Genomic DNA, 25996 nt, shown 5'->3' on the forward strand with positions numbered 1-25996 from the left:
TGACCCAGCTTAAAAGCTCACTGGGCAGTGCCCCTGCACCAGGTCAGAAGATCACTGGGCAGTGCCCGTGCACCAGGTCAGAAGCTCACTGGGCAGTGCCCCTGCACCAGGGTTCTAACCGAAGGACTAAAGGTCAAGGTTGAGGCTTACTAGGTGACAGGATTAGCTGTTCATGTACAGTTTGTCCTGTAGTCTCAGCTTCTGTGTACAGTGAGTCACAGGATCACATGATCCTGAGTTTAAAGTAAACTTAGACAACATACTGAGAACTCATCTTGGCCTCCTCTCCCTGTACCAAAAAGCAGAAAACGTTTGCTTATATTCATTTTGTTTTACAGGTACCTGCCTTTGTCAGATAAAAAGATCCTAATAATTTAGACTGCGTTCTAAAGATGTGGTTTTCTCCTTTCTTTTCTCTTTACCTCCGAGATGGACTTAACCTTGTACCTGTAAATTTCATTGTGTTTTAAGGTTCAAGAATCTGCTTTGCCAGTGGAGAAATCTTTGTGTACTTTGAAAGATGATATATAGAGTGGGAGTTCTTGAGGGATGGGAGGATGGAGAAAGTAAATCAGATCCATTCTGGAATTTCTCCAGCTCAGTACACCCACCATATTCCCCAACAGCATCCTGATAACTGCTTTAGGAGGCAGTGCCGTGTAGTGGTCCATGCCTGTTGTTGAAGATGCATAGTTAGCTGGAAAAGAGGACAGAGAGAGAGTAAGAGATGTCGTGTGTGGCCTTTTTGTCCTCATGCCGGTTTTCCACTTAAAAATGTTCTTCAGAAGAAGCCCTAGTCTTGATCATGCACTTGTAATCCCACCCACTGTGATGTCAAAGATTTTGGATTGCAGAAGCAAAATTTATTCGCACTTCTTTGCCTCACATGTAGTTTTGTTACCAACTCTTGCATGTAGTTCATGGATTGTTAATATCCTCTCACCGGCTTCTTGTACATGGCCTCCCCTGCCCCACCTCCTCAATACATTCTCCTTGTGTTTTATAGATGATAAGAGACACAGTTTTCCTTTTAAAATATAATTTCTACATAGTGAACATACTTTTATTTTTCAAAATATAGGTAATAGTTCTCTTTCTGGCCAAATAGAAATTATAATGGGAAAACTACCACTTAGAGTGGCATTGTCAAGTCAGTATAGCTTCAAAGTTGTATACATTAAAAAACCAAGCCAAAATAAAACCCCACTGTCATCCAAAAGCTCTCTGGTAGTTTTTATAGTGTGTGTGTGATCATGTCCCTGTGGGTGAGTGTGAGTGTGCACATGCCATGGCATTTACATAGAGGTGAGAGGACAGCTCTCTCCTGCCACCTTGTGGGATCAGGAGGCCGAACCCAGGTTGTTGGGCCTGTGTGCGAGCAATCACTTACTACACCTGCTGAGCAGGCTTACATCAGTTTTTGTGCATGGCTTGACACTAAAGCTTCATTGAAATAGAGGCAGAGGCATGTACCTCTTGTCTGTAGCCTCCGACTTGCTGTAATTGCACAGTTAAAAAGGAGGCAGTGTAAGTTACTATAACACTCAAAATATTCAGTGGCTGAGAAACAGCTAATAAAAGCCGATCAATTGTAGCAAGTTCAGATAGCTGAGCTGTACAACAGGGGAAATTTATAATCTTTTTTGTGTGGAGCATATGGAATTTGTATATAAAATATATGCTCCTTGTCTTTTTGAAGAGTTACCTGTCAAAGCATTAAAAGCAGTCTCTATAGGATTTTTAGATATAATTTTAGACCATTCCGATAGGGTACCTTCAAAAGAAAAAATCTTAAAAGGGGATCTTTAGGATCATGATTATCTGTAGATTCTGAGTAGCATGCTGATTCAACTTGCCAGTTATTAGTGTGGAACAAATAATAACCCTGAATTTTATCTAGTGGCATAGTGGTTTCTGTAGGCTCCCTATCAGTAAGTTGTTTTAAGTCGTGACCTTCCACCGTTATAAAGTCTTTACTTCTTGCAACTAAGAAGTTGCAGCCCAGCAGATGAACACCTGTCCTGGTGGCTCACTTCACTTTCCTCTCCAGACAAGATGAGCGTCATCACCTTTTCCACAAACTACCGATCCCTGGGCTCTGTGTGGACGCCCAGTCAGCGGGTCCGGCCGGGCAGCAGTGCACACAGCATCTGTGCAGTGCTGAGGCTTGAGCTCCCGGATCTCTGTGTCCCACTCGACCCACATCTGGAGTGGCTCTGTGCTGTCGCAGGCCCATCCAGATCGAGAAGGAGACCTGAATGACTGCCTGGCCAGCTGCCTGGACAAGGTGAAGAGCCTGGAGACTGAGCACAGGAGACTGCAGGGCAAAATCTGGAAGCATCTGGAGAAGAAGGGGCCCCAGGTGTCAGAGACTGGGGCCGCTATTTCAAGACCATGGAAGACCTGCTGGTGACTTCAGAGTGAAGTATGAGACAGAACTGGCCATGTGCCAGTCTGTGGAGGGTGACGTCTGTGGGCTCCGAAAAGGTAGACGATGACACCAGTATCACAAGGCTGCAGCTGGAGACAGAAATGGAAGCGCTCCAGGGGAGCCGCTATTCATGAAGAAGGATGATGATGATGATGAAGTCCGAGGTCCGGAAGCCCAGATCGCCAGTCCTGGACTGACTGTGGAAGTGGGTGCTCCCAAATTCAGGACCTCAACAAGACCACGGCAGACATCTGTGCCCAGTGTGAGGACCTGGCTCAGAAGAACCGTGAGGAAATGGACAAGTACTGGCCCTAGCCGACTAAGGAGAGTACCACAGTGGTACCACCAGGTCTGCCAAAATCAGAGATGCTGAGAACATACTCACCAAGCTGAGACACGCCCTGCAGGCCTTGAAGATCCATCTGGAGTTGGTGGGGAAAACGTAAGGGTCAACTTGGAAAGCAGCCTTGCGCATGTGGAGGCTCATGACAACACACAGATGGAGCGCCTCAGTGGGGCCTTCTGCACCCGGAGTCAAAGCGGACACAAATTCAGACAGAGGGGCAGCACCAGACCCAGGAATATGAAGCCCTGCTGAACATCAGGCTTGAGGCTGAGACTGCCACCTATCCCTGCTTTCTGGAAGATGGGGACGGCTCCATGCAAACTGTCCAGCAGATAACCACCTGTGATTTTAAGGCCAACCTAGTCTATAAAACAGACAGGGCTCTGCTACACGGAGAAACCTCATCTCAAACAAAACAAAACAAAAAGCCCCACAAGCCCCACAAAGCCTAAGTAGATATTTTAAAAGGAAGTTACAGTTGGTTGTGGAGAATTGCGACATGCATACATTTTTGTAATACCTTGTTGATATATAATTCCAGTAGATGATAGGAAGAAGGAAGGATGAGCAATGGATAAGGAAGTAAGGGGTTAGTTGTAGGCGCTACCCCTTTTGCAGCAGCGTTATTTATAATCTAATAGCCTGTCTGTTGTCTTAGCAGCTGACATGTGTGGATCTTGTCTGCTAGACCTGGGCTCTGAGAACCTGAAAGGCTGGGGTCTAATGCTGTAGATGCAAATGTAACAAAGCAAGCAGTGATCCAAGGAAGGTCCTTTTGAGTTCAGAAAAACATGTAAATAAACGCCAGTAAGCAACCCTTCCCCAGAACTTCCTCAGGACAGACCAACTTAAACACAAATGCTTGGCATGTCCTATAGATTGTATCTGGGAAGGCACGAAAACAAGGCAGAAGTCCATATCCAGATTCAGGGTACATGGACCAGGTTGGGTTCTATAGCTATGTTGACATCCAACAGGAATAAACATCTTATACATTGGATATAAATGTTTGTCACGGGAGGCACTGAATCATTCCCAAGAACAATCCAGAGAACAAAATACTCCTGAGGCCCTCTGCCTCTCTTCCAGGAGCCTCTCTCACAGCCCCCTATGGGTCACTCTTTTGACCATGTTCTGACCCTTGCCCTGCTTTAGGTGTTAATGTTTCTTAAAGAGCCAAATCCTCAGAAGTGATGGGCAGATGAAAGCATACTCAGTTGACATGACCCCAGATTTTAAATTTTGCTCTTTTTCAGTTTACTTATCATGAAAGGTAAGCATTCACGTAAGTATTGATGAGCAGGAGAGGACAGTGTCAGCTCTACACTGACCAGTACCTCAGCAACTTTAATATGCAGCAGCTCAAGTCCTTTATGGTTTGGCTGCAATTGTTCGTGTTGGGCTTGTTCTAAGTTTTTCTCCCATGAAGGGGGCATTGATCAACCTATATTGAGTTATTCCTGAAAATGAAGCAGACAAACAAAGAACAAGGTAAGGCATAGGTATGGGCTGCCCAAGGTACAAAAGGGAAGCACAGTATGGCTTAAAAGTTACTTTGGTGATGGTCTTTGGTGCTGGGACATATGGCAGATGTGTCTGTTTCTCTCAGAAAAAGAACCACTGCCTGGCTGCCGTTTTCTTTATTCAGACTGTTCCTAAGGAAGAGGTCTGCCTAGCCCCCACCTCCCTTTTGTGTCGCTTGGACTGGCTCTTAGCTCAGTAGTTCTCATACTGTGGGTTGCTGTTGAGAGGTGGAATGACCCTTTCACAGGGGTCATTTAAGACATTGGAAAATACAGAGACTTACATTACGATTCGTAACAGTATCAGAGTTACAGTTTGAAGTAGCAACAAAAATAATTTTATGATTGGGGGTCACCACATGAGGAACTGTATTAAAGGGTCACAGCATTAGGAAGGTTGGGAACCACTGTTTTGTTTTTGTTTTTGTTTTATAAAGGCATATCAGTGCTTTTAATTCCTATGTATCAGATTTGTCTGGCTTCTAAGGCCTGGCAGGTTGCCCAAGATACAAAAGGGAAGCACAGAGCCAGCCCCTCAAGATAGAACACAGCAAGAGCAGAGTCCTGACTTAGTTGCTGGGGAGCAGGGCCTCAGTAGCTATCGTCAGCCAAGGGTAAGGGGCTGTGGAGGCCAGAGGCCAAGCGCTTTGAGCAACATGGCGACAGACCTTGCTCAGATTCCCGATGTGGACACCAATTCGGATGGCATCTTCGAGTCCACAAGCACCGCCTTCCGGGGATCCGGTGAGAGAGTGCAAGGAAATCGTGTGAGGCTACAGATGGGCTGAGTACCGTGCGGACATCTATGACAAGTGTCAGGCGAGCTGTGAGTGCCTAGGTGGGGGGCACATCTCTCATCGGAGCCAGGATAGGAAGATACCTGTGTATGGCGGGTCATGGTCATGCCTGGCACTCTGCTTCAACAGAGAAGAGCAAAGCCACGTACCCTGAGGATAGGGAGAGCCACTGTCTAACTGTTGCTCATATGTGTGTACTTGCCTGTCAGTCTTCCATAGAACTTTTAAAAAGTTTTTCGAGACAGGGTTTCTCTGTGTGTGGCCCTAGCTGTCCTGGAATCTCTCCGAAGATCAGGCTGGCCTCAAACTCACAGAGATCCACCTGCTGCCTCTGCCTCCCAAGTGCTGGGATTAAAGGTGTGCGCCACCACGGCCTGGTCCTGTAGAACTCTTTCTACAGCCCCTTTCCGTCTTCTTTTTTCCACCTCCATTTTTTCAGACCTGCTTCAACAATGTGAATTATGTAATTAAGCTAACAATGTACCTTACATGCTTTAGTTAGCTGTTATTGGATAACTCAGTTTAAAGCTAATATACAGTGTAAGCTGAATGACATCTTGGGTGCCGCTTCTATTTGTCAGAGAATTCATGTAGAATCATTTTAGTTATTGTAAATAGGTAGGTCACCAGGTAGGTGTGAGGTAGGAGAAGCTAGTAGATTTTGACTAAAGAAAGTTGTTACTTGACCCTTCCATGTATTCTGTTATTTTTTCCCCAGCTTCTTTAATCGCCTGTCTTTGTCCTTTTTAATCCATACTCAAGTGGAATACTCTTTTCTTTCTTTTACGATTTACTTATTTATTTTATGTAGATGAGCGCTTTATCTGCATGTTAATCTGCTTGTCAGAAGAGGGCAGCAGATCTCATTATAGATGGCTGTGAGCCACCATGTGGGTGCTGGGAATTGAACTCAGGACCTATGGAAGAGCAGGCAGTGCTCTTAACCTCTGAGCCATCTCTCCAGCCACTGGAATGCTCTACCACCCTACCTGATAAGGATGTGGGCCAGATGCCTCACATGATGGACTTATTTTATGACTTTACCTCTTTCTGACGTCTATAAGAAGGTGGTGATAGGCCTTTTTATCAAGTTTAAGTGGTTTTTGTTTTCCAAAATCTGTGTGTTACTTTTATATTTTGTACTTTAAAAATATTCAGAAGTCTTTTAATCTCCTAGAATTTCTATACAGATTTTGAGAGTTCAGTAAGGTGTAGGGAATGAGGTTTCCTTCATGTTCAGCTTTTCACTTTCTAGGACCTTGCCACCTGTAAAGCGTTGCTTTTTATTTAATTTTGATTTTGTCATCCTGGTTTTCTGCCAGTTCTTTTATCATCATCTCTTCTATAGTTTATCGGGTCTAAAATACATAAGAATAGTACAACTTTACCTCTCTTCAGTAGTTTGAGATTGCTCTCATTGTTAGTAGGATGGCAGTAGGTAGGAGCATTGGAAGGTAAACTGTCAACCGTAGGAGACAAGGCACTCTCAGTAGATTAACATGTAAAGACTGAAGTGAGCAGTTTACAGTGGGTTTTTAAATAAACGATTTTAGAATACTTTGAGTTACGGAAAAGTTTTGAAGATCCACCTTGTTTTTAAGTTGGAAGAAAATAGAGCTGTCCAAGCTAATTTGTCTTCTCTACACCCCATTTTAAAGCTCTTTTCTAAGCCACAGAGAGTACAACATGATTACTCAAAAGTATTGAGAGAATTTATTTTTCAAAGTTTAGAACAAATTTAAGAAACATGGATATGTGAGAGGGTGCCTGTGACTAGACTAAATATGGCAACAGGTGGAAGCAGGCCACTGAACAGAGGCCAGTTAAGACCACTGTCTTCATGATACAAAGTCCTAAAGCCCTTGGAAGATTGTGATGTATTCTGTTACTTCAGGAGAGCATGAAATACCATTTCACAGGTGGTTTTTTTTTTCATATCTTTTATTTTCAACTAAGCCAAAGTTAATTTCCATTTTACAAATTTATTTGCAATGGTAAGAGTCAAACTAGAGTCTTAGGCAAGTTAGCCAAGTCTTTTCTCCTCAGCTAGTTCAGCTACATCTCCACGCAGTGTTTTTCATTTAGGAAGTTTGATAGGTCATTTAATAGTAAAAACTGACCTAGAGAATTTCAGCAGCAGCAGGGAAGCAGCCTAACACAGATGCCAGCAGCCTGGGGGTCCCTTCCCCGTAGGGGCCTCCACTAAGGGAAAGACACCCTTACTGTGCTGCAGAAAGTTTCAACAAGAACCAGAATGAAATAAAGCTAGTTGGTTCAATAAATATTTGACAGGCGCTTATGGGAAAAGGATAGTACACAATCCCAAGATAGAGATGCAGGTTTCTGGAGAAAGTTGCATTTAAATATGTTTATCATAGCAATATATGTAATCGCGTGGCTTTCTAAATTAGCTACCTTCCTCCATTTTCTTTAATTCATTCTTTGACAGTTTCATACATATGTAAACTACATTCTAGTTATTCACTCCTTTCAACACCCCCGCATTTTCCTGTCCCACTCCCGCAGTCATGGCTTTTGGCTTTGGTTTATGACCCATTTAGTTTAACTGGGACTATCTGTGTGACTGTTGGATTGTGACTATCCACGGGGGTTTGGTAGCGTCACCAGTAAGTATACTACTGAAGGCAATGACTTGCCCAGGATCTTTCAGTAGGAAACAGGTTAGCAGGGAAGGATACGTTTTTCTCATCCCCTCATGCATCCATGTCTGGCTCCTAATGGGTTTATTTTTGTGCAGACTGAGTGAAGTCATTCCCATTTGTTTAATGTTTGTGCTTAAACTGGCCGGATATTGCCCAGTAGGTGCCATTTTGAAGCCCTCTCTATCTTTCAGCTCTTGCTTTCTTTACACCATCTGCTCTTCTGCATTGTTTCCTGAACCTTGGAAGAAATGGTGTGATGTCTTGTTTAGGGCTGAGCACTCAACCATCACTTACTCTCAGGATCTTATATCGCCATAAGTTTGTTTATCTACCACAGCTCCCTGGAAGGAAAGGTTTCTTTGACTAAAACTTGGAGTGGTAATTGCCTTCATACACTTAGAAGATGGTTCCATGTTATATCAGTTTTAGCCAAACAGAATCAAGTCATTCCCCACCCATGGCCTCTGACCTCCCCAGCTGTGGGTTTTTGAGCAGTTTTACAGTATCAGGTATGGATTCCCTGCTGTAGAGTGGACCTTGAATACAGAGTAGTTGGGGACCCCTGTAGCAGTTACGCTGCTCTTGCACAGATAAACATGTTTTGCCTTGCAGGTTAATATCAGTTCACAGAATTAACCGGGCAAGTTAAGATTGTTGGAGTGTTTTCTCCCTCAGCAGCCTTTGCCCAGCACCTTCAGAACAGTGAAAGCTAGCTGGCAGGGAGGAAGCTTAGGATCCGTTCATATGATCAGATGTATGGTGTCTTCAGCAACAGGGCCTTACCATTTAGTTCTGCTGGGCAACCACAAAGGAATGGCAAGAGTTTGTGTTATTTTTGTTTTTTTATGGTCTCCGACCAAAATAAATCATAAGGGGGGTAGCCCACTGTCTTAGTCAGTGTTCTATTGCTGTGAAGAGATACCATGACCATGGCAGCTCTTAAAGGAAACCATTTAGTTGGGGCTTGCTTATAATTTCAGAGGTTTAGTCCACTGTCGTTCTGTAGAGGAATTTTAATCCAGCAACATGGCTATTCTGTCAAGAGATCACATCCAAAGACCTGGGTCTGTATGATCCAGCTGGATTACAGACACAGCCTTAGTGTACACTTTTAGTCTCTCTGTCTGGAATACAGACATGCCTTTAGTACACATCTTTACTCCCAAACAATGATGTTTAATTGAGGGACAGACAAAGTGAGTGATTTGACAGACAGAAACAGATTTGACAGAATGAATCAGAGACAGGATATCCCACTTCTCATGAAAACAGACAGGAAAGAGAAGTTACTTAAGAGCTGGGCAATGCAAGATCAAGGAGTTTATAGAAACAGTACAGTAGAGTTTGAGAGTTCAGTGTAGTTCAGTTGAGTGCATTTCAGTTTGTGAAGTTTAGAGACAGTTTTTCCAAGCAGAACAGTTCAGTGAGAAGCTGAGAGAAGCCAATTTGAATCAGTTGGCCTGGAGAGGAATTTTGAAGCACAACTGCTGAGTTGAATCAGCCAGCCAGAGTTCAGCAAGAACTAGAGAGGATGAGTTTATTCAGCAGTAAGTCTGAAAACATTCTAGGCCTAGGTTAGCAGACGGAGGCTGGAAGCTGAAGCCTTTAAGGTCTGGGCCTGCAGAAGATTAGCTTGTATCGAGGCCACATGCTTCCAGGCCTAGGCCTCGCGATAGTTAGAAACGCTCTGGGTCCAGGCCAAGACATGTATTAGTAAATCTTGGCTACAGCTCTCTTCTCATCCCCTCATCTGAGGAAATAAAAGCACCGTTTACAGCCATGGTGGGGAGCCTGGCTGCATGCAGCCCAAAGCCCAACCCCCCACTCCCCACCCCTCAGCCCCATGACACACTTCCTCTGATAAGGCCTTATCTACTCCTGAAGGCCACACCTTTTCATTTCTCCAAGTAGTGCCACTCCCTGATGACTAAGCATTCAAATCTCAGAGGCTATGGGACTGTTCTTACTCAAAACTACCATACCCTCAGCTTGCAATAAGTTACACCTATTAGCAATTGTAATTGACAACAAGGTTTTTAAATTAAGCAAAGCTTAAAATTTAAGTACAAATATATGAATTGGCTTATATACTTTGCTTTAAAGATTTCCTATTGTGGGACTGGAGAGGTGGCTCAGAGGTTAAGAGTGCTGCTGCTCTTCCAGACGTCCTGAGTTCAACTCCCAAGAACTACATGCTGGCTCACAGCCGTCTATAGTGAAATCTGGTGCCCTCTTCTAGTGGTCAGACAGAACACTGTATACTAATAAATAAAACAAATTTTTAAAACATTATTTTTCCTATTGTACATGAAACTAAGGTGGTTTTATGGAGTTTATTATTTAGTTTTAGGAATGAGAAGAGTGCTAATTAGGAAAGTTAGGGTTACAAACCGTTTGGCTCGAAGTAAGCACAGCTCATGTATTGATTTTAGCATCCTTATTTGAAATATGTTTAGGAAAATACACATTATCTCAGTGTATTTTGACTATCAATTGAAGTTCCTTTATTGACTCCATCATAAGGAAAAGCAAAATAGATCCCAGGGCAGGTAACTTCTCATCACCTCTTAATTTTCTGTTTTTCTGTCCTGCATCAGAAAATACTTATTTATTATGCTTACAAAAGAGAACATTGAAGTTCAGAATAATTTGCTTAGGAAAAAGAATCCAGTTGTAAACTAGATAGGTTTTCCGATTCCAAAGACCTGGCTCTTTGGTGTCCTTTAGTAATAGGGAAGGAGCCCATTATCTCTGAGCATGCTATGGGATGTGCTTATCAACAGGACAGTGGAAACTGCAGCCACAAAACTACACGTTAACGTGACAAGCATCTCTTTCAGCTTTTTACGAGCACTTCCTTGGTGATCCTTGAGCAGCGTTAGCTCTTTCTTATACACGATAGGCTTAGAGGTGGTGAGGGGTTGGTAGCCTGAAAAACTCTGATCCGCAGCTCAAGCAGTGCTTATAGCTCTTCTATTTGCTAGGCTCTCAGGATAGGTGTGAGGCCCTGAGAGCTGTCCTGGAGTACTGTAACCACCTCAGCCCACAGCAAGCCAAATGGAAGCTCTCCCATTGAGATTTCATTTCATGAGATTAAGGTTTGTTTGTTTGTTTGTTTTATTTGCACATTAACTATTACTGGAAAGATGATATCCCACAAGATTATTTTCATGTTATGTAATGAAATTTCTAGTGTCGCAATGTATTTTAAAGGGTTTTGATTTTGTGGGCAGTGAACTTTTCTGAAATAGGGTATATTAACCTCTGATCTTCACAAGGACTTGATGCTAGTTCATACAGCTGGGAACCGCTGGTGTGAGCATGGAGTGTTGAGGATGAACGAAGGGCACACCGTGGGTAAAATGCAGGGCCACGTTAGCAAGACACAATAACATGGTGTGTAGAGAAGCCAGGGCGCCTGGTCCCTGAGGAGAGAGGCTAAAAGAGCCCTAACAGCCATGTCCTCCAGTTAGGATTAGGTTTGGGCTTTTTGTCATGTTGCAACCCAAAACAGCCGGTCTGCAGAGTTAGCATGCCAGCTTGATGGTAGGCAGGGACCTGGGCTTCCCTACATTACTGCATCATTATCCATAGCACATGTGCTTATTGTCCCACAGAGACACAAGAATGAACTGTGGTGTTGTTACTAGCCCAGATGACAGCAAGGAGGGAGGCGGATGGACAGTGCCCCCAGTTCCTTCATAAGACACCTGCCAGTTCATCTCAAGTTAATTGTTTTGACCTGAACTTTGGCATAAACAGCTGCAAGGAAGGCTGGGAAATACAGTTTTACTCTGGATGACAGAGCGCCCAGTGGAAGGTTTGGATTATAAAGGGAAAAGGAAAAGAATGACCTTGAACTTGACAGCTCACCAATGCTGTATCTGGTTAATGCTGTAATGAACAAATATACTATATCAGTTAGGCTTTCTGTTGTTGTGGGAAATGTCATAACCAAAGCAACTCAGGGAGGACAGGGTTTATTTCATTACGCTTGTGTATCACAGTTATCAGAGTTCATCCTTGAAAAAAGTTAGGGAAGGAATAAAACAAGGCAGGAACCTGGAGGCAGAAAATGATAGCTGCTTACTGGCCTGTTCCACGTGGCAGCCAGCCCATTGGTGGCACCATGGGCTGCCTACCACCAGATCTTAGGGGAAGTATGAGGCTTTTGTTTGGGGTTTGTTTGTTTATTTATTTGTTTTGGTGTTTTTCAGGCTGGGTTTCTCTGTGTAGCCTTGGCTGTCCTGGTACTCGCTGTGTAGACCAGGCTGGCCTCAAACTCACAGAGATCCACCTGCCTCTGCCTCCTGAGTGCTGGGATTAAGGCATGTGCCACCACTGCCCATCTTCATTTTCTTAACTAAGGTTTTCTCCTCTCAGATGATTCTTTCTTGTGTCAAGTTGACATAAAACTAGCCAGGATACATGCTGAAATTCTTTTAAAAGAAAAAAAAAACATTGTGAGGTGGGGAGTGAGTAGTAGGGAGTCAGGGGACCACTATAACAATAGCAATACAGGTCAGAGATGAGGAGACCGAAAGGACACCCTGAGCAGCTGGGAGCCTTGGGCAGGAGAGAGAAGAGTTCTACTTAGCCATGTAAGAAGCAAGGAGAATGAAAAAGCAAAAGACTGTATGGTGTTTTAGAAATCAAAGGAAAATGGGATTTCAGGGTTTAGAGAGTAATGAGTTGTATCAGACACACCTGATGTAAGTATTTGGGTTATTGATAGGATTTAGCAGCTAAGATGTTATTGATGGCGTCCGTATTAAGAGCAGGGCTGGCCATGTGATAGGGGAGAAAACAGGAAGCAGAGGTGCTTGTGAGACACAGGAGGAGAGGGAGAGAGGCGGGGACTGAATGATGGGGATGGACGGTGCAGGGTGTGATGTAGGAAGTCAGTGGCTTCTATTTGCTCTGTGAACTAGAGTTGAGTGCAGGGCCTGACAGCAGTAATGAACTTGAAGAACTTGAAGGTTAACTGTGTATGTGGGGGGAGGTGTTCAAGACAGGGTCTCTCCGTGTAGCCTTGGCTGTCCCGGGCTCACTCTGTGGACCAGGCTGGCCTCAAACTCACAGTGATCTGCCTACTTCTGCCTCCCTTAGCGCTGGGATTATAGGCATGCGCCACCACGCCTGGCTAAAGGTTAACTCTAATAATAAGGAAAGTACGAGATTTACCAGACTTTCCACATGAAAAAAATAATCTCATTTAAGTACCTTTTTTGTTTTTGTTTTTTTCCTGCTACAGAAAATAACCCAAATTCTGGCTGTTACCTTCAGAAATATGAAAATGAAAACACATACATGAAAGTACCTAGCACAGAACCTGCCATATAAACACTGCATAAGGGCTTAGTGAATACTTTCTGTGCATATGGAACATCCTAATTTGTTTTACTTTATACGGAGTTCATATTCTCTCAGGCAAACTTGATTTTGTCGATAGATAGATACACACACACACACATATAGATATAGATATATCTCAGATTGCAGTAATGAGCTCCTTGTGAGCTTGCTTTGGGCATTTGGCACTTACTCTAGAAATGGCCCAAGTATGCTATCCAGAGCTGGGTTACACTTTTGCCACTGGGAACAATGTGTCTGGGACTGTGTGCTGAATTTGGCGCTTCTAACTGGAAACTAAGTTGTGAACAGGGTTGGCAAGATGAATATCATGGCAGACAGTTTTAAAAAGATCTTTCCATTTCTGCAGAAAAACTAGGTTGACACCCTACAGGGCAAATGTTCTTAAATCACTTTATGTAGTGGGTTGCCAGCTACTTGATTTCACCCACTTGCAAGAGGAGGCTAGGTGTTTGTCCAAGAAGAAGAGAAGATGAGTGGCCTGGCCTTTCTTAACATTTCCTCCACAAACCTACATGCTCTTCTTGGGGTTTGCGAAGGTGGCCCCACCATCTATTTAGCTGTGGTGGAGACCTTAGAACAGTGAATTCTTTTCTCGTCTGGGAGAAAAAGAGGAGCAGAGTGATTAGGCAATGGAAACGGAAATAAAAGGGCGAGGACATGACTACTACAGTATTGGGAAGATTTTTATCGTAGAGATGAGAGAAAGCAGGCAGAGGGAAGGGTCCAGGCTGAACATGGCCAACACTGACCTGGGCCATGAGAGGAGAGCAGGGGAGGGAGAGCAAAAGAGGAGTCTCTGACCAAGAGAGCAGTATAGCCAAAATGGCTGAGTTGTACAGGGGTCAGGCTGGGGAGGAGGGGAGCCCAGCCCGTGGGAGGGAGAGGCTTAGGGCAAGAGGCAGGGTGAGAAGTGCTGGGAGGAGCCACAGGCACTGAGTACAACATGTCTTGGGTTCTAGACCTACCATCCCAGCCTTTTCTTGGTGATAAAGAGGGATGTAATCTCTTCTGTAACTTCTTCTACAGGCTGAGTGGAACCTGTCCCAGATTTCTTTGAGACCTAAGAATTAGGACTGAAAGCTGGTTCACACTCAGTGCCTGACTCTGAGTCACATTTAGGCTGAGCCTGCCAGCTTGCTGGGTAGTCTGTTGTTCCCTGACACCAACCATTGCATCTCAGGGTATTTGTGTGTTTTCTTGAGGAAACTGAGAAGGATCATGGGAGACTAAGCTCTGTGAAGTTGTATGTCCTAAGTTATGTAGACATACTCCACCTTCTACAGATGTCAGAGAGCCAGGGCTCTTTATGTGGCTACTGTCAGTGATGCCTGCCTGTCTTGATGAAGCTGATAAAGATCCTGCTGAGAATTTTAGACTTCAGGAGTCTGAAAATGTCTCTCTGAGTGTGTGTCCAGTGTAGCCAGGTGCTGCTAAGCAGCTTTCCAGTTCTGACACTGCCACCACCCCAGCCCTGGCTTGTTGGTCTTAACTGAGCTCTATGGGATTGTTGAGTGGGCTCCTCTAGGGGAGAGTGTGGACACTCATGAACAGGATGGTTTGTATGACAGAAAGTTCCGCTTAGTCCCTAACCAATTAATAAATTAAAGCCTGTAATAAACCTTAGACAAAAATATTCTGGCTTCTTGGAATCAAACAGTTGTGGTTTTGAGTTTTTGTGTAGCATGTTTCTCTCTTCATGTGTGTGCGTATGTGAGTGGTGAGGAGTTTAGGTGGGTATAAGTCATGAAGGATAAGTCAGAAAGCTGCACTGGAGGTTTCCACTAGTGCAGTAGCCCCAGCACTCTTGGCAACTCCTCCCTGCTCGTCACTGTGTGAATTTCATCTTCCTTGTCCTTTGCTAACTCTTCTCCAATTCTTTTCCCTATAAACAAATTCCTCAGTAGAATATTTTCTTCTTTAAGAGTCAGATATATTAAGACAGGTAAGTGTTACTGGCAGAACCATATAAAAAAGCCATCTTTCCTTGGTGTTTGTAGAGGTAGAGTGTCCATATTAACTTAGGACACAGTCCTTCACTGGAGTTTGTGAGGGCCCATGCCCCAGTGCTCATAAGTCTTTAAAATTAGTTTACCATATATCCGACTTCCTTAAGGCTTTTTCCTATATCTTTGCTTTGATTACTCCCACACCACCTACGCCCCTTCCTCTGCCCATCCTGCCTGTTTACGCCTCTGCACCCCAAGTCTCCTTCCTTCAAGCGTTCTGCTACCCTCTGCGTCATGTTTCCATTTGCTTAGCTTCCACAGGCTCACTCATAAGGAATTTGTCTTGCAGACATTTTATGTGTGTGTTTGCTCTGCGTTTTTACTTTTGAGACAGGGTTTCATTGTGTAGCCCAGGCTGGCTTTCAACTAGCAGTCCTCCTGCCTGCTGAACACTGATTGCAGAAGTACATCTCGGCACCCAGTGCAGCCTTTTGAAGGTGCATTACTGTGAAATACGTACATAACTCTTAGCTCTAAATATTTTGCTTCAGAAACTTTATAATATATGGATCATAGATGATTTATCATAAACATCCTAAATTTTGAAGTTCTTTTTTCTTTTGGGAAAATTGTAAGCCAATGAGATTGATGCTTGGCTTTTAATACACCATTATAGAAGGTAAAAAATCTTTTAGCATACTTTGTTTAAAAAAAAAAAAAGATGAACCTTAAGGGAATTAAATAGCTAAAGATTAAATGTAGATACCAGGGCTGGAGAGATGGCTCAGAAGTTAAGAGCACTGTTTGTTCTTCCAAAGGTCATGAGTTCAATTCCCAGTACCCACATGATGACTCAAAACCATCTATTATAAGACCTTGTGTGCTCTTCTGGTGTGCAGGTGTTAGATGAAGGCAGAGCACTGCATACAAAATAAATAAATAAATAAATAAATCTTTTTAAAAATGTAGATACCAAAGCCCTTTATTTGATATGAATGTTAGTATACTAAAAAACTCCTTAAAATATAGAATTACGATGTGATCTAAATTCTGTTATCCTATTTGGCAGTATTATTTAAACTGAGCTTCAATGGCTATTGGCTAAAAATATAAATTGTTCTGTTGTTCTGCTTCCAAGTTTAATGTAAATATTTGAAAACTTTATTGTACATAGACTAATTATACTTTTTTTCCTTTTGAACATCATATTTTGACTGTGATCAAGTGTGTGTGTGTGTGTGTGTGTGTGTGTTGGTGCTCATGGAGGCCAGAAGAGATTGCATTACAGACACTTGTGCGCCACTTGATATGGGTGCTGAGAACCAAGTAAAATACATCTCAATGTGTGTTGTGTTGACGGCATACCTGTTTTATAGTATGATTCTACTGTATGTAGAAATTCAAAGAAAAATTAAGTGATATAGACTGTAAAACTATCCTGAGAGAGTAACACAGTGGTGCTTATGCTGAGGGTTGGAAGGAGAGTGCAGTCAGTGGCAGGCACATGAATGTTTCCGTGTTATTGCTGTGTGCTTCTTAAATGCCATTCACTCAGTTGTGTATCTGTAGTCTGTAGATTATATATTATGTATGATTGTATGTATATATATACATATACAGATTGTTTCACAATTAAAATTTTAAGGTGGAATTGGAAAACAAGCCTCTCTTACTGTGTATGGGAAAATTGCTTTTATGTGTCTATTTTTTTTAAAGCACACCAAGAGCATTAATTAAATAAGAATATTACTGTGGTCTTACCTGAAATGAATGTAACAGTTGGATTTTCAGCTAAGTTCTTAGTGTGGGAAGTGAAAATAACTGCTAAATGGAAATTGCTGGCTTTTACAAAATAACTGGAAAATAATTAACTTTTTAGAGTAAATATAATGTGCCCAAGAAAATCTTCTCACGTAATAATAGACTGCTTGGAGTCACTGTGGCACAGTAGCGTTCTATTATTCACCAGTTGATTTCAGCAGCTGTTAGAAAGGATTATAAAGTACAGTTATGTAAGGGGACAGAAAAGACCCATCTCTGTCAGCTATTCTTATTTTAATGGTGAGACACTTAAATTGGGACTTTTTCTTCTTTAGAGTGTCTTTACAGCTCCTCCGTGTTTTTGTCACCAGGCTCTTTTGTTTCATGAATGAGAATAGCTACCAAAGCCTAGGAAGCACTGAGAAGGAAAACTGACAGCCTTACCACATGGAGCAATAGTTCAGAGTGAGGGGTAGTGAGGGTGACCCGTAGGAAGCCTGGAGGACAGAGCCTCGGTGTTCTTCAGAGTCTACACCAAGTAGGAGAGAGTAGAGGAACTCAGTTACCAAGAGTATGCTGTAGAAGGGTGTATGAACAATAACTACGCAATGAGTTTGCCCACTAAACACAACGAGATGTTGGCCTTCAAGGCCTAGATCACAAGAGGTGAGCCCATTAGGTCCTTCCTTCCCCAGTCAAAAATGCCCTCACGTGAGTACACAGCAACAGATAACAGGACAAACAGAGTAACTGCTGGCTGCCTTATATACCGCGAGGGAACTAAAGGAGCCATTTGAGGACTTATTCTATTAAAGCAAAATAACAAAAATGTCACACAAATGGATAGAAAATGCATTGTGATCTTGTAAAAACCTTTCATTCCTGCTGTAAAATGTAAGATTTGTTACTTTGCCGCAAAAACGTGGGTCTTTCCTATAAACGTCATTGTTTCTGCTCAGAGAAGTAGGGTGCTAGAGTGGCGGTGGGGCTGGGCTTCCCGCTTCCGCCTCTGCTGTCTGCTACATGAAAAAACGTATCAGTTCAGCCTGTGGCAGCTAAATACAGACACAGAGTCTGAAGCGTGCTTTAAAGCTGTCAGCTCTGTGCTGAGCAGAAACTGTACTAATGCAAATCTATTCCTACTCTATGGTAAACAAACCACTCTAAACTGACATACAATACATACACCCCAAGCATTTGCTGCCCTGATGCTCCACGGGCCATCCTTCCCTCCCTCCTGTCCTTCTCCCCAGTCAACCTCCTCTCTCCTCAATTGCCAAACTTGCTCTTCCTCCCCCAGCAAGCCCGCCTTCCACTTCCTGTCCTTCTGCCCACCTGATGGGCTAAACAGCACTTTATTGGTGGTTGCTACATCCACTCAGCATTCCTCCACAGCCGTATCCTTCCTTCCCACAGCATTTCTTAGTACAAGGATGTTTACTTTTCCAATACACGTTTTTATAAAACACTCTAGAGTTAAATTTCTGAGGAAAGAACTGTGCTTGTGCAAAGCTGGACTTGTGACTGGGAGCCTGTCCACTTTCTTCTGAAGGGTCATCTTACAACTAAATGGAGAAGGACGGCAAAAAAGCACATTTATGTTGGTTTTTGCCTCCTGTGGTGGGAGGAATAGTATCTGGTTAATATATATTATTCTCCAGAATTGAGTAGAATATAATGCACCTGAGATATTTAGACTTGATGAAGTTTGTGTATTTTGGTTAAATTTGGAAGCAGCTTCTTAAGGTAATACAAGATTTAGATATTCATGCCAGTCAGACCAGTGTCTGCATTGCGACCCACTGTAGTCAGGTGCACCGCTGTGCTGCTTCTCTGTCCCAGGGAAATCTCCGTGTGCACCTGTTGGAACTTTACATGGAGAGATCAAAACTTTTTAAGGAATCATGGACATAACCTTGGGATTGATTTGCTTTAACTTCTCATAAAGCTACTTAAATGACATCTTTAATTTTATGTCTTCCTTCAGATTCAGCCCTATGAAAAGATACAGGCCAGAGGCTTGCCTGACAACATCTCGTGTGTGCTCAACAAACTGGTGGTGGTGAAGCTGAATGGCGGCCTGGGGACCAGCATGGGCTGCAAGGGCCCGAAAAGCCTGATTGGCGTCAGGAATGAGAACACCTTCTTGGACCTCACTGTTCGGCAAATTGAAGTGAGTAGCACTTAGCTTCCTCATAAGGGCCTATCGTGGGCGAGTTGTTACGTTGATATAAGTGCTGTTTTAGTGCGTGTAGACACGAGCTTGAGCTAGTTGACGGGATTGCTGTTGTGTCTCTGCTAGGGTGTGCTGGGAGGTGTAAGGGCAGATCTTAGGGTGTAAAAGTGTGGTTTTACAAAGCTCTGGGTCTGCTCAGACTCTGCCGTGGTCTACCTGTTCTAGTCTCTTCTACGGAAGCCTTCACGGCACTGCAGGGTTCCCACAGAGTCCCTCTGGAGAAGCTGGGGAGGAGGTCCCATCCCCCTCCGGATGTGGTGGACACTAACAACTGTCCTTCATTTCCTTCCTTAATAAAGTTATTATCTGTAGACCTCACGGAGCAGGGGCCCTGTCTTTTCCAGTTCTGTCTCCCTTGTCTAACATGGTGTTAGCAACCACGGGCATAAACTTAGCTACAGCATTTGTCTAGATTTACTGTGCACCAGATATTCTAAGTGCTTCCCCAAAATGACTCACTTATTCCTCTCAGCAACTCGCAAGTACTTTTATCCCCATTTCACAGATGAGGATAGGCTTTAAGCTCAAGGCTTCTAGCTAGTTAATAAAGTAGAATCAAAGTGTGACCATAAGACAGTCTGGGTTCTAAGAGTCTTTTCCTACTGTGTTGCCTCTTAGCTCATTTGAGAGACTGAGAAGATTGAAGTGTGACAGGAGAGTTTAAAATTCACCCTGAGAACAGGAAACCATGCCTTTGTAGCATTTGTACTCTCATCCCCATAGAGCAAATGCTTGGTCAGCACCTGGCCACCTTCAGGCTGTAGAATACTGTTGTCTGTGCACACGCTGCAGTAGGGACTGGCCTGGGCTAGTCATGATTTCAGACTGTAGCTTTGCTTTCAAAGGGTCATGATTTACTGAATGAGTATATGATGAATTGCTAAGCTACACATCTGGCTTATGCCAGGCAGTTACTTATGTAAAATGTATGTATATATGTCTATGTAAATCCAGAGAGAGCTATGGGGTTAGGTTTTAAACGTTTGGTTACTAATCATTGAAGAGACTGTTTTATATTTTAAGTCAGATAATATGACTATGGACGATCTGATTGTCATTCTCCCCTTTAGCATTTGAACAAAACCTATAACACAGATGTTCCTCTTGTTTTAATGAACTCTTTTAACACGGATGAAGACACAAAAAAAATACTTCAGAAGTACAATCATTGTCGTGTGAAAATCTACACCTTCAATCAAAGCAGGTACCAGAAATGAAAATAACTGGGGGGTAGGATTGTGACTCGTGAGAGTTCTCTTCATTGTTTCAGCACTGCAGCCTCTGCAGCAAACGGTTAATTCATGCAAGAACTCGATGCCTTCAAAGCTAAATATAGGTTGACAAATATGTGATGGTTTCAGATTTTGGTTCTATAATTTTCATTTTCTCACATATTCTGCTTGAGATCTTATTCTATGTCCCAAATATTTAAGGACAGTTTATAAAGTCTTTGTATGTGAAGGTCTCCAGTACTGCAAACCACAGTACTGAAAACCTTTCCTATGGGAAGGAGTAGATAGATCTGTGAAAACTTAAGTAAGTTTTGGAGAAAAACATGTACTTTGAGGGGGGAGGAGAGTGAGTAGAAGGAAATTGAGATGACTTGGAACAAGCTTTCTACTTAGGGTAGACAGCAGCCTGCAGACACTTTGGAAAGGGTGTGTGTAAAGTTGGATCATCAGGTAGTTGGTATCTTTTTTATATCATAAAATGTTCGCTGCCTGACTCCTAGCAAGCGTCTGCCCTTGTGCAGACACCTGTGCTAACCGAAGGGAAGCAGCCCTGAGTGCAGGGTTCCTCAGGTGGATTCTCAGCCCGTCCTCCAACCAAAGAACTAAGCCTTTACTTACTGCGTCCTTCCTGTGAGAGAGCTGTGAAAAGCAATCTGAGCAATGTGCATGTCTTCCTTTCTATATAGCCACAGAAAACTTCCCTTGACAACTATCTAGAAAACAGATTTAAAATAATAATGATGATGATGATGTCAGATTTTCTTTAAAGGATTCCCCTATAAATTACTATTGACAGTCTCTGAAATAGAGGAATGTTGAGTTTAGTATTTTGTTTTTCTGTCTCACAAGCTTTATTAGACCTGAAGAAGGGGGCACAAACAGCTCCCGTCTCTTCCGTCCACTACTGTTGGCCGTGGCCATTGCTGGGACGGTTCACATGGTCAGGGGAGGACAGAAAGGCCTTGACCTTGGGCTGGGCACTGAGACGGGCCACATAGACAGAGAGCAGAGGGAAGCTGTCCAGGCAGCCGAGGGCCAGGACCTGGTGGGCCTTCACAGAGTCCTCCTTGCCATCCTCATTTTGGTGTAGGTGAGGGTGACGTATCTGCAGCGAAGGTCCTCCACCCCATCATTCACCATAGCCACCAGGGCGGCCTCCCTCTGATTTTTCCCATAAAGCCCAAAGGAGCAAGTGGCCCAAGAGCCTCAGGATGACATTAGATTGGTTCAGGGTGAGGTCTCCATCCTCAAACTTGGGGAGCTGTCTGTACAGACAGGTGGGCTTGAGCAAGCCTTGCATCCAGGTATCTTTGGTCACCACCCCCTCCTTCCAGCTCTGGCCCTGGTCAGCCAGCAGGATGCACATGGCCTCACAGCACCTGGTTGCTGCAAAGACAGAGGAGCGGACTCAGGGCTGCATAGATGATGAGGGATCCGGGACACGGACGTGAGGCTAATTTATATTTTAAAGAGTTTAGTTTTAGTTATGTATATCTGTGTGTGGGTATGTGTTGATGAATCCAGTGCCCAAGGAAGCTGGAAGAGGGTGCCAGATCCCCTGAAACTGGGGAGCTCGTGAGCCTTTGGATGTGGTGCTAGGAACTAGACAGTACGTGCTCTTAACCACTGATCTATCTCTGTAGCTGCTGCTTTTTAAACTATCTCATCTGGGGTTCCTTCTATCTCTGCCTTCCCAGCCTCCAACACTAGGTGGGAGAGAAGGGAGAGAAAGGTTAGAAGGCAGAGGGAATGTAGACCTCTTTAGACTTAGTGCTGGCTGGTTAGCGTTGTTGGGTTCTTTGGGAAAATACCAATCTCAGTAGTCAGGGTATCTAGCAGTCCCGCAACAGCCAACGGCAAATGCAGAAGCAGGAAGAACCAGCAGCCTTCCTCCTCCATCCATCTCCTTAACGCCCTCGTGCCTTCTCTCTCTGGGCTTTCTTATTCATACTTTAAGTCCTCAGAATTAAACTGTCTCCACCTGGCAAAGACCACGCCCCTCTCCTAGCTGCAGAAGGCAATTATCAGCTGTGGATAAACTAAGGCAGTCCCGTATCCCACACTTGGGATTAAAACAAAACCATGCTTACATAATATAACTGAGTTGCTAAAGAAACCAAAATTCCACGCAAATCTCTCCGGCCCTTATTTAATTTTAATGTGTTATTTTGCCTGAAGGATTAGGGTACACTACAACATCAGTGTAATAACTTTTCTTGTTTTGTTTCTAAAGGTACCCGCGGATTAATAAGGAATCTTTACTTCCTATAGCAAAGGATGTATCTTACTCAGGGGAAAACACAGAAGCTTGGTACCCTCCAGGCCATGGTGATATCTATGCTAGCTTCTATAACTCTGGCTTACTCGACACCTTTATAGAAGAAGGCAAAGAGTATATTTTTGTGTCTAACATAGACAACCTGGGTGCCACCGTGGATCTTTACATTCTTAATCACCTAATGAACCCACCCAATGGGAAACGCTGTGAATTTGTCATGGAAGTTACAAATAAAACACGAGCAGATGTAAAGGTAAATACTGAAGAATCGATTTGGGGATTCAAGTACTTACATTTGATACACTACATAGTTAAACTTTTTTCTAATTTGTAAGTTTCTATTTTATGCATAACATATCATTTACTTAAAATCATTTTAAGAGAATATATTTTTCTCTGTGTTACCTTAAGTTTTAAGATAACAGTGTGTATCATAAACCCAGAATTAATAATAGCATACATCCATGTCAGTGATTCTAAATTGAAAACAGTTTCATGTTTTTATGGAACAAATCTAAAATACGTGAAGACGACGTACAACACACCTGTTCACACCAGCAGCACGCCTCTGGTTTGTCATTAAATGCTTTATTATGTTACCCCGTTAATGCAAATCATTCCTATAAAATGTGTGTATGTATTATACGTATATTTCTTTATCACCACTTATCTTTGTAGTTGTCCAAAAATACTGCAGTTGCTTTAGCACAAAGTGTAAATTGAATATGGCATACATGGGGGTAGTAGTTGGCTTTTGATGAGGCGGCACGCGAGATTTTACGTTTATTGTAGCTAATGCATACCAAAGCACTCCGTGCTCTGGATCGGTGCCGCCGCCTCCCTCACTGGCACGGTCTGTAAGAACTGCTTAGGCTCAGTCTACTTGCCAACCACTCGTTTGTCTCCCTTCTCCCCTCATCCTCGACCTCATCTGGGTAGGACTCAGCTGTTTGGTGATGGGCAGGGGAGAGGAATAGGGGGGGCTGTGAACTGCGGACAGGACAGTGAGTTTCATGGTAGAGTAAGAATCTGAGCCGTGAATGTGTTGTTTTGCATATTAGAAGATTACATAGCCCGTGTCTTGTATGAAACTGTGTAAGTCATATCAGTGTGGTGCGGCTGACTACAAAAGACCCGGAAGCACTCATGACTCTCTGCTTTTCTAGGGTGGGACCCTCACTCAGTATGAAGGCAAACTGAGACTGGTGGAGATCGCTCAAGTGCCAAAAGCACATGTTGATGAATTCAAGTCTGTGTCAAAATTTAAAATATTTAACACAAACAACCTATGGATTTCTCTTGCAGCAGTTAAAAGACTGCAGGAACAGAATGCCATTGACATGGAAATCATTGTGAATCCAAAGGTAAGTGATGGTCGCAGTCCAGTGGCCTCCCTGGTGTCTGTTCCCATCAGTCGTAGCTCTGGAGCGTACTGACCCCTGCGCTCCAGAGTCTGCATTCAGCCCAGGGATGTGCTCCTGATGTGACCCTAGGCTGAAAAGTAGAGGCCTCCTTCAGTGTGGCTACTGCATTTATACTCACATGCCATTTAAAAAAAAATACAGACATCTTGCATAGGTTTTCCCCACCCCTGGCTCTTTAGTGAAAAATGGACATGTTGCTGACTCAAGTTAAGAGACTTCAGAACAAAACAAAACAAACAAAAAGCCCACGTGCATATTTGGTTAATGTCAGCCTTCATGATTCCCTGAAACCACTTCATAAGTCCTAACAGCACACCTAGAACTAAGCTCTGAGTTAAGAGGTGCAGAAGCCCATGTTTCCTGGGCCTGCGGTGGCATGCATCCATAACTCCAGCCGTCGGGAAGTGGAGGTGGGAAGTAGTTCAAGGCCGCCCTCAGTTTGAGGACAGCGAGTTTGACAATGAGATCCTGTTTTTCTTCTTCTTTTTCTTATAGACTTTGGATGGAGGCTTGAATGTCATTCAGTTAGAAACTGCAGTCGGCGCTGCAATTAAAAGTTTTGAGAATTCTTTAGGTATCAATGTTCCAAGGAGTCGTTTTCTGCCTGTGAAAACCACATCCGATCTCTTACTGGTGATGTCAAACCTCTATAGCCTTAATGCAGGGTCTCTGACCATGAGCGAAAAGCGGGAATTTCCTACAGTACCCTTGGTTAAATTAGGCAGTTCTTTTACCAAGGTAGGTAATTGGAGAATTATTTTCTAGTACTGACTTGGTATCTCTCCATCTTTGGCATGGGTTAAAGGAATTAACTGTAGTCTCTGGAGTTGCTCTGGAGAGTAGAAAAGAATGCTTTAATATGGGGACATTTTATCTTGTTTCTTCTAAGACTAATGCTTTCATTAGTCAGAAAAGATTAATTCTGATTTAATATCTATTGTGCTACTACCATCTCCTGGGACGTTTCTAGATATGGAAATTTAGCAGCTAACAAAACAAACTGAAATTCTTATTTTCATAGAATTAACGTTCTAATGGGAGAAGCTAAGAAGCCAGTGTGTCAGTTACATAGTGCGGCAGGTAGTGAGAACTGCAGACAAGGCAAGGAGAGAGCTGGGAATGTGTGGCTGAGCGATGGCAGCACAGTGCACTGGTGGCTAGCCTCAGCTCTTACTCTGCCATCCAAGTCTAGCCTAGTCCTAGATGTGGTCTAGTGCCATTTGGTCTGCAGTGTTGTTGTTGTTGTTTTGTTTGTTTGTTTGTTTGTTTTTAAAGATTTATTATTATGTACAGTATTTCTGCCTACATGCCAGAGAGGGCACCAGATCTCATTATAGATGGTTATGAGTCACCTTGTGGTTGCTGGGAATTGGACTAAGGACCTTTAGAAGAGCAGCCAGTGCTCTTAAGCCTGAGCCATCTCTCCAGCCCAGCTGTAGTTTTTCGATTAGAAGTACTTGCACTGTTCAAGAGGGGCTTGTTTGTGGTAATGCCTACTATGTAGTTGAGAAAATAATTCTTCAGACTAAGAGTGCCTGCTGTAAACTCTATAATATTCTCCAAGTACTGACTAGGAGAGCCACAGCTGTTTGTTAACACCACTATGCAGTTGTCACACTAGCCAAGGAAATTTACAGAAGAATGAGTTTATTCTATCATGGCCAGAAGCGTGGCAGCAGAATCAGGAAGCCGAGAGCTCACATTGTCACTCACAAGAAGAGAAAGCAAACTTGAAGTTAAGTAGGGCAAGGCCTTAGGCCCCAGAACCTTATCCGTGACATCTTTCATCAAGACTGTTCCTCCTAAACCTCCCCAGTGACCCCAGGGTATTTGAATACTGGAGCATATAGGGGACAATTCTCATTTAAATCACCACAATCACTCTGAAAGGAAAAAAGAAAATGAGTTGGGCAAAACAGCTAGGAAGGAAAGCGGAGCTACTGTTGGGGTCCACAGATTTTAGAGAGTCTTAAAGCTGTAGGA

The 25996-nt window shown here is 43.3% G+C and overlaps 1 protein-coding gene and 2 pseudogenes across 2 annotated transcripts in view; 2 read left to right on the forward strand and 1 right to left on the reverse strand.

Moving 5' to 3' along the window:
• Positions 1-25996, forward strand: part of Ugp2 (UDP-glucose pyrophosphorylase 2) — a 49496-nt gene that overhangs the window by 21405 nt on the left and 2095 nt on the right. For both annotated transcript variants that reach the window (XM_051165350.1, XM_051165349.1), the window contains exons 4-8: positions 18831-19016; positions 20150-20283; positions 22545-22842; positions 23756-23953; positions 24509-24751. In XM_051165350.1, coding sequence (XP_051021307.1) covers positions 18831-19016; positions 20150-20283; positions 22545-22842; positions 23756-23953; positions 24509-24751 — 1059 coding nt within the window. The remainder of the gene's footprint in view (positions 1-18830; positions 19017-20149; positions 20284-22544; positions 22843-23755; positions 23954-24508; positions 24752-25996) is intronic.
• Positions 1947-4047, forward strand: LOC127205476 (keratin, type I cytoskeletal 18-like; annotated as a pseudogene).
• LOC127205992 (glutathione S-transferase P-like) lies at positions 21213-21712 on the reverse strand (annotated as a pseudogene).

This window comes from Acomys russatus, chromosome 22 (genome assembly GCF_903995435.1).
Source record: "Acomys russatus chromosome 22, mAcoRus1.1, whole genome shotgun sequence".
Classification (NCBI taxonomy): Eukaryota; Metazoa; Chordata; class Mammalia; order Rodentia; family Muridae; genus Acomys; species Acomys russatus.